General features: G+C 38.8%; 1 protein-coding gene across 1 annotated transcript; it reads left to right on the forward strand.

Annotated features, from left to right (window-relative positions):
• Positions 8,181–9,182, forward strand: LOC107607323. The gene has a single exon (XM_016309291.1). It carries the CDS (start codon positions 8,181–8,183, stop codon positions 9,180–9,182), a length of 1,002 nt encoding a protein of 333 aa, XP_016164777.1.

Genomic DNA, 9,675 nt, shown 5'->3' on the forward strand with positions numbered 1-9,675 from the left:
TTTGCACACTGTCACTGCGCCCAACATTCGTGAGTTTGAAGCTCGTCACATTCATCCCTTCCCAGATCCTACTTGAAATACCACAGACAAGGTTTAGACTTTCCGGATCTCAGGAATGCTGCCAATGGTTCTAGCCTATACCACGAAGGTTCTAATACCGCGGACTCAGTCCGTGAATCAGAGACCCAAGAGAATATACTCTGGCTGTCGTCCAATGACTACATTGAACATCATGTAGACCGCTTGTGGTTGTCAGGCACGCAGATCTTGGCTAAGCGAGTAACGAAGATAGTGGGTGATTGTCACGGGTCACCCCTTCATTCTGACTTAACTGAATTAAGTACGAGAGTATATCTTGGAGAAGAAGTAAGCGTGAATTGAAAGAGAAACAATAGTACTTGCATTAATTCATGAAGAACAGCAGAGTTCCGCACCTTAATCTATGAGGTGTCGAAACTCCACCGTAGAAAATACATAAGAGAAAAAGGTCTAGGTATGGCCGAATGGCCAGCCTCCCAATTGTGAACATAAAATTTAAAAGAGAGTTTCCAACCATCCGAATACAATAGTAAAAATTGCTATTTATACTAAACTAGTTACTAAGGATTACAGAAAATAAATAACTAAGTGCAGATAGTGCAGAAATCCACTTCTGGGGCCCACTTGGTGTGTGCTTGGACTGATCATTGAGTTTTACACGTGCATAGGCCATTTCTAGAGTTAAATGCCAGCTTGGATACCAGTTTGGGCATTTAACTCCAGTTTTTGTGCCAGTTCTGGCGTTTTACGCCAAAAAAGGGTCTCTAGCTGGCGTTTAGACGCCGGTTTGGGCCATCAAATCTCGGGCAAAGTGTGGACTATTATATATTACTGGAAAGCCCAAGATGTCTACTTTCCAACGCAATTAAGAGCGCGCCAATTGGGCTTCTGTAGCTCCAGAAAATCCACTTCAAGTGCAAGAGGGTCAGAATCCAACAGCATCTGCAGTCCTTTCTCAGCCTCTAAATCAGATTTTTGCTCAAGTCCCTCAATTTCAGCCAGAAAATACCTGAAATTATAGAAAAACACACAAACTCATAGTAAAGTCCAGAAATGTGATTTTTGCATAAAAACTAACAAAAATATAATAAAAAGTAACTAAAACATACTAAAAACTATGTAAAAATAATGCCAAAAAGGGTATAAATTATCTGCTCATCAATGATACCACATATAGGGACAGACACCGTAGTGCTGAAATTCTCTCATGAATCCCAGCCAAATACCCCAGCACTACCGCCGGTCATACAGATGATGATTTGGCGTGATCGTTTGACAGCATGAATACTATTTTAATTGGTTTTAAATGCAATTTATTTTGATATTCTTAAATAATATTTATATTTACTAATCTTAAGTTTTTCATTGAAAGATTTGTGCTAGATAATAATGCATGTAGGCAAGAGTGTACTAATGTCATTATTTTGATATATGACAACCCATGGCCGAGCTACAAGAAGATCTCTGCTGTGACCAGAGAGTAATGGTTTTAGAAGTGGGCGGTAAAAACTCTACATGTTCAAACTAGAGCTAGTTTATATCTTCTATTTCATTTAGTTATGTATTTAATTTCGATTAACAAGTGATAAATGTTTCTTTGTGTAAGAGAAATTTATATATCAGAAGACTCACGATGCCATAATAAAAAAGATTTTCAACCATCGGATGGCTAGGCAGCTGATGCGGATTTTACAAATCACAAACTATCGGCAAGTGCATCAAATTGTATCAAGTAATACCATGGGAGTGGGTTACCGTTCCCATGAGAATTAACGGATTAAGTAAGAAATAGTCAATTGATTATTCTAGTCAGACAATCAAAAACTAGGGTTTCGAGAACAAATTGCATAAAAACAGTGAGTTAAATAGGAGCAAATCATAATTGGTTGAGAAAGTAATATGATTCAAAGAGTTAAGGTTTTATAGATGTTAAAACTTCCAGAAAAATATTTTTCACTTCCCACCTTGATCTTGCAAAGATGTTTCTATGGCAAATCATCAGTAATCAAATCCCAATTCCTTAGTAATTCAATTTCTCTTAACCTAATCAATTATCAATCTCTTGATTAATTAATTATGAAAAGAGATGAGGTCCGTTCACTGATTTAGAAACCACACAATCCTTAAGAAATAACCTAGTTGATTTGATGTCACTTATTAAGTCCAAGTCCAAAAACCTAAGAATCATGAGAAGAAGTTTTCAAGCTTAATTCAATTAATTAACTTTTCCAATATATTACGAGAATTCAAGTTAGATTTAAAATTGTTTCCCAACACATTCAAATCCTTTGGATGAAGAACGAAAACTTTTTCTTAAGAAAACATCAATGCATTAATCAAAGGTAGAAAAGTTATAACATTAGTCCATAGAAATTAACAGAACTCCTAACCTTAACCAACGAGATTAGTGACTCATGCTAAGCTTTAAATCCAAAAACTAAGAATAAAAAAGGCCCCCAGGAAGAAAGCACATGTGTATCCTCTTGCTTTTTAATATTAACCCTAAAAACAATCTTAGAATTCAAACTAATTAAAAAACAAACTAAATCAAATAAAATCTAATTCATTAATTCTTCTCATAGGATTTTTCCTTCAAGATAAGATCCTTTAATCTTCTCCACTATTGACAATTAATGCTTGATTTCATGGGCTTAGGTTAAGCCTTGAGTTACCCACTTAATAGCACAAAGATTTAGAGGACTTTGTAGTTGAATTAAGGCCCCTGGGAGTGCACCATGTCTCACGTTATACTTGAGACTTCTCACATTATACGTGATGCTCCAAATTTGGTCCAATTTGCTCTCTGTCCATTCCTCATGTCATACGTGAATCATCTCACATTATACGTGAGCCTTGTTCAAACGAATTTGGCCTCAATTTGACTTGGTTAGCTCTCTGTCTTGTGCCTCACGTTATACGTGATGAGTCCTACATTATACATGGGCTTCATTTTGGTGAATTTAGTCTCTGTTTAGCCTCCTCATGTATGACTTGTAGCATCCCACGTATAACATGGCCTTCATGGGTTTCATGGGCTTCATGCAAGCCCTGGAGGTGTGGTTTGCTTGCTTTTCAATGTGCTAGCTTCTAGTGATTTGGTTGCTTCTCAATATGCTAGCTTCTAGCATTCTCTTCCTCCTTGATCTTTGCTATTTTTTCTTCAATTTCTCTTGTAACATATGAATTCAAACTGCTCAAAGTAATGTTCACTAAATCATCAAATCATTGTTTATTTAATAAGAATTATTAAGAATCTCTGGTCATACTTCATATGCAAACATACATCCACACACTACACACATTCCACATTCACTTCATTGCACGTTCATATTCTCTTCTTCTCTACCCACCTTTCACTTCATAACATATTTCACTCTCTCATCACTTATATGTCCAAACTTAGAAACTTGGCCAAACTCTAAGTTTTGTGTTGAAAGTGGTTAGGAAAACTTGTTTTGCATCTGTTAAGGTATTGTTTCAAGGAACTAATATGTCTCTATTCAAGAAGAGGACAATGAAGACAAGTAAAAATGTGGTAAATTTGAATTATATTTCTCTGATGGTTAGTTAGATATTTCTTCCTACTGTTTCTTTCCTTTATACATTTTATTTTAATTTCAAATTAATTTTCATAAAAAGGGACGTCCATGGATTTTTAAAATTCAAAAATCAGTTTTTAAAATTTTAGCATGCATTATTCATCTTTCACTTTATTCCTTTCTTCTATTTTCTTTTACATTATATTTTCTTTAAGATTTCTATCCCTGTTTTCTCTATCTTTTCTTTACTGTTGCATCAAAATTTTTTCTTTTGCTTGTTCCTCCAGCAATCAGTTTGTATGGAGGATATATTAGTGAAAAAAATTGAATAATGAATTCAAAATAAAAGTGGTGGTGCTAAAAAATATGTGGTTACACTTGATGAACTTAAGATATTTGAATATGGTAGAAACGGAAGGAGAATCTTCAAAAAAAGAAATTTGAAGAAGTATTATGAGAATTCAAATCAATTCCTTGAAGCAGTGAAAAATGAAAAAAGAAAGTCTGGAAAGATCAAAGAAATAAAAAGTTATAAGGCTTTAAGCACCAATGACTAGAGCCCAATTATGTGCCTGTGATGTTTGTGTTTCAAGGATAGACCAAGTAAATCCGAGGGGTACTTTATCACCTGGTAACCTGGGCCAACTGGCCCGGATTATCAATTGAAAGCCCGCATTAAGAGTTGTCTTGAGACAACATATTTAGAGTCCAAAGAGGCTCTGGGCATCGATGTTTGGATCAACATTTCCTAGTTATGTGCTTGTGGTGTAATTTTGTCAAGGAGAAGCTTGGGTAATTAGATCCGTGGGGTGTTTTGTCACCCCATATGTAAGAACCGTAACTAATCAACCGGTTAATTAAGTAATTAATTGCCCGAATTACGTTCCGAAAAGTTAAAGTGAGAATTTGAGAATTTAAAGGTGATTTTTGGACTCAGTGGGTTTTTCTGAGTCAGAAAATGTGCTTTCTGCGAAAAATCACGAAAAACTGCAAACCAGTAGTTAAACCAGTTTAACCGGTTCAACTCTGCCCAGTACCGCATGAGAAAAAGTGAAAACCGTCAAAAATCTTAGAAAAAAATTAGAAATGGAAAACTGGGCGTTAATTTTAAAGGTTTGGCCCGAAGTTAGGCCAAACGGGCAAAAAATGCTAACGGGTTGGACCGGGCATAAGTTGGGCCCAAGCCCAACATATATAAGGTTCATTTAATGAACCCAAACAACCATATCACACTCAAACACACCCACAACCAGCTGAGAAGAGAAGGAGAAGAGAACTTCATTGTCACTATTCACTTCCAACTTCTCAAGCTCATATCTTGAGCTAGGGAGCTCCGATCGCCGCACTGTTTGCGGCCACGCGTTCCTTGTGAAGAGCTCTACAAAACACATCCAAGAAACTGGAGGTATAACCACGAAATCTTCTCAGTTTTTCTCTTCAAATTTTCGAAAATCTAGGGTTTTGGCTAAGTGAGGTTTTGTGACTTTTGGGTGTTTAGGTACACTCTAGCCTTTGATTGATGTTGGTTTTGGCTTCCAAAACTGTTGGGCAAGGTAAGAGGCATTGTAACTCTTGTGAAATTTTAATTATAATGAGCCCTAGGTTGATTTATGATGATTTATGTATATATAGCTTGATAATGGTGAGTTTGGAGCTTGTTGATGCTTGTTGGAGATTCTTGGTGGCTTAGATTGTGATTGAAAGCTTATCTTGGGCTCAATTTGGGATTTTTGTGCATATAGGAGATTGGACAAGGTATGGTTTCAGTTTTCTCTATGTAGTACATAATATTCATGGACACTTAGGCTAGTGACCTATAGGATAGGTTGGATTTATATGGTTATTGATGATAGTTGGTTGATGTTGTATGTTGGATTGATGTTGCTATGTTGAGAAATGATGATGTTGAGATATGATGATTTATGATTTTGAATGATTGCATATTGATGGATCATAATGTAATGTATGAATGAGGATGAAAATGAGAATTTATAGAGATAAAGTGATGATTGGTGAATGTGTTGATAGATGATTGATTTTAGAGCTATATACTTGGGGTTTGGTGATTGAAAATGATGAATGGTAACCCAAGAGGGTAAATTATGATATAAATGGACTTTTGGTATTGATCTAGTTGGATGTGCCTTGTGGATTTGGTAGATTTGGGTATATGTGAAAGTTGGGTAAAAAGGGATTTCTGGTGAACTTTGTATGATCATAACTTTTGCCTCGGTTTTCAAAATTTGATGAAATTTATTTAGAATTAAATATCTTTGAAAACCCTTTAAATTGATATAAAGTTTGTAAAATTTGGAATTTTGTAGAGGAAGTTATGATCATTCAAAGTTGGTGTTAAAAATCTGAAATTCTGCTAAGTTGCAGAATTTTATGATTTCTGATGTGTGCGCACGCACAGCCTTGTGCGCACGCACAACCCTGCAAAAATCTTACTCTGTATGAACGCACACACCTGTGTGTATGCACGGCAAGAAAGTGCCTACTGGTTGCAGCGCTAGTACAGCTGGTGCGCGCACACATCAATGGAGAATTATGACCTATGCGGACGCACACACCCCTGTGCGCACGCACAAGTCGGGAAGGGGAGTCTGTTGGGGGTGCTAACACACCCTATCCGAGCGAACAGACCTTATGGATTTCAATATCTGTGCATACGCACACACCCCTGTGCGCACGCACACTTTTAAAATCTCCTGGGCGTGCGCATGCGCACACCCCTGTGCGGCCGCACACGCCCTGTTTCTCAAAATTTACTTTGTTTCCAATTATTCCACCTTCCCAACAAGGTTGTAAGCTTCTATAACACCATTTTAAGACTCTTGGGCCTAGTTTTGGGTATTTAAAAACATGGTAAAGAATTTAAGGGTTTTAGATGTTATTAATTGGGAAAATAGAAAATGGAGGGCCTAGGTTTCTGGCGTACTGAAGGTGGTTCAATGTATGTGATGAATGGATGATGAAGGAGATGAGAATTAAGGAACTGTTGAGTTCGGAAACTGATATGTGAATGAACAATGGTTAAAAAGAGTCGAGGGCTCTGGATGAAGGGATGGATCCATCTTATACTGAAAATGTTTTCTGAAAACCACTGATGTATCATTTTGATATTGAGGCTATGAGATGCTATGTGCCCGACAGGGGCTGTGGTTGGATCCCACCTGTCGAGGTAGCGGCGGCGGCGTAAGGGCGGTGGTTCGTCCCGCTTGTGCTTAGATGCGAGGTCGGTGGCAAGAGTATCCCACTCGCATCCCTTCGGATCATTACAGCGTGCAAGCGCCGATACCTGGACAGTGATCCGAGCACTATATCTCGGGAGTTCCCATATGAGGATTCCGAAGGGTGACGTCTCCATGGAGATGTGTCGGGTTGGCAGTTGAACCGACAATATGATATCACAACCAGTAGGACAGGCATTTGTCATATGCATTTTCTATTTGTTTGTATGCTTTGACTACTTGAAATAGCTTGCCTATTTGTATAACATGCCTATTTGCTATTTGAATTATTTGCCTTATATATTTCTACTTGTGATTTACTTGCATTGTAAGTAATTGTGTTTTCTACTGGGATTGAGGAGGTTTGGAAGGCGGTGGGGATGGGATCGCATAGAGGATAGGTTGGTGAAGGCTGTGGGACAGCGGTGTTTGGTTAAAATAGAAATCCCCTAAGATAGAATTACCCGGTTTAGTTATGTTAAGGTTTATATTTTATGCTTATTTGTTTTAGTATGCTTTAAGTTTGAACTCTTGTGATGGATATGGAGCTTAGGATTGCCTTTGGCGTCCCGGGGTCTTATATCCTACATCACTGGGTACTGTTACCATACTGATAACTTCCGGTTCTCATACCATATTTCTGTTGTATTTTTCAGATGCAGGTCGTAACCCACCTCGGTGAGTTGTTTGGTTGGTGACAGAAGCGGAGGATCCGGACTTCCTTTTTGAGTCTTTGTGGTTTATTTTGTATATGTCTCTCACTTTTGTATTTTATTTTGCCTAAAGGCTTGTATTGAGAAAACAAAATTGTATAAGCTTTTTTTACTGTCTGGTTCTTTTGGTCTGTATATGGCTAGCCGGCTTCAACTCCGTGAGCAGTGGCTAGATTCTTATGATATTACACTATTATATTTTGATACACATTATCTATATCTTGTGCTTTAAGTCAGAATCTTCGTTAGTACATTTTGCACTTTTGAAATCCTGTCTTTGAGCTATATTCTTCATCGGGCTTCTAGATTATACTACTATTCTCTCTCTCTCTATATATATATATCACGTATGAGCTTAGAACTGTCGTAATATCTGATTAACCTTTGCTTTACGACGCGAGGTAAAGCTTAGGCTAATTAGGGTGTTACACTTAGTGGTATCAGAGCGGCTCGTCCTCGTGAGCCTGAGGGATGGACCGGTTGTGCTTCATTGCATACTCTGGGTCATTTTTCTTTCATGCTATTTAGGTTATCTACTTGATATTTCATAGCATGCTTGTTTGTGAGTGCCTGTTTTGGGATAATTGAAACACTGGGCTTTTGATATTGAGACTGATCACGTTGATATCGACTGTTTGGTGTAGACAGGAAACCCAATGGCCACTCACGGACGAGGTCGAGCACGGACACAAGAAATTAGGAATGAGCAACCAGCTGACAATCATGCCGAGTTCATGGCGGCGATGACGAATCTGGCGAAAACCATGGAAGCGAATGCTGCTGCGACTCTGCAAGTGGTGTATAGGTTAGCCCAACTGGCCGGTAGCGGAAACGAACATGGAGAGAGTGCTAAGGGCAACTTGAGAGGTGTTCCGAGAACTCTAGCTTCTTTTCGGAAAGCTGACCCACCAGTTTTCACTGGTTCAACAAACCATACTGAAGCAAACAACTGGTTCCAAGCTGTGGAGCGTGCATTGCTAACTCAACATGTACCGTATGACCAGTTTGTAGAGCATGCGGCTTATCAACTAGTGGGAGAAGCTCAGCAATGGTGGCAAGGAGAGAGTCGACTACTACACCAACGGAACATGAGCATTACCTGGGTGTTATTCAAGGAAGCCTTCTACAAGAAGTACTTTTTTGAGTCGATAAAGGAGGCCAGAGAGTTGGAGTTCTTACAGCTGAAGCAAGGGTCCATGACTATAGCTGAATACACCAGGAAGTTTGAGGAACTTTGTAAGTTCTCAAGGATAAGTAAGGGTTCCCCTGAGTCCTATGAAGGCTGGAAATACGTTAAATATGAAGTAGGGTTGAGGGAAGATATCAGGCATGCTGTGCCTCCATTGGAGACTAGGAGATTCTCTGAATTGGTGGACAATGTGAGGGTTGTTGAAGAATACGCAAAGATGGTAGCGTCGTCAAGGGACACTCATGGAGGACACACTAGTAGGGAACACGATGATTACTTCGGACCAAGGGGACAGAACTTCAAGAAAGATGGACATACTCCTCAGTATCTGCAAGGTCAAGGAAACTGCAGAAGGGACAACAAAGCCCAGTTTCATCAGGCGAAAGGAACTGGTCGATGCTATGCATGTGGGAAACCTGGACATATATCTAAGTATTGTTGCCGCATGAGGAACCGAGATGAGGGTTAGAATCAACAGTCAGGCCGTGTGTACCGATAAACCACTATTTTATGGTTTATCTTATGCTCAATTGAGTGATTTTTATCTACTCTTTACCCACTTATTCATACTATTTGCATGGTTTTACATTTGCCTTCCTAATTATGTGCTTTGATTGAAAACATGCTTCTTTGATCTTATATTGGCTTATTATTAATCCTCTCTTATCACCATTAGATGCCTTGATATGTGTGTTAAGTGATTTCAGAGATTACAGGGCAGGAATGGCTCAGAGGGTAGAAAGGAAGCATGCAAAAGTGGAAGGAATACAAGAAGTTGGAGAAATTGCTAAGCTGTCCAGCCTGACCTCTTTGCACTCAAACGGCTATAACTTTAGCTACAGAAGTCCAAACGACGCGGTTCCAGTTGCGATGGAAAGCTAATATCCGGGGCTTCGATTTGATATATAATATGCCATAGTTGCTCTGACGCTAGGCGACGCGACTGCGTGCTCCATGGGCCG

The sequence above is a fragment of the Arachis ipaensis genome, chromosome B07, assembly GCF_000816755.2.
Source record: "Arachis ipaensis cultivar K30076 chromosome B07, Araip1.1, whole genome shotgun sequence".
Lineage (NCBI taxonomy): Eukaryota > Viridiplantae > Streptophyta > Magnoliopsida > Fabales > Fabaceae > Arachis > Arachis ipaensis.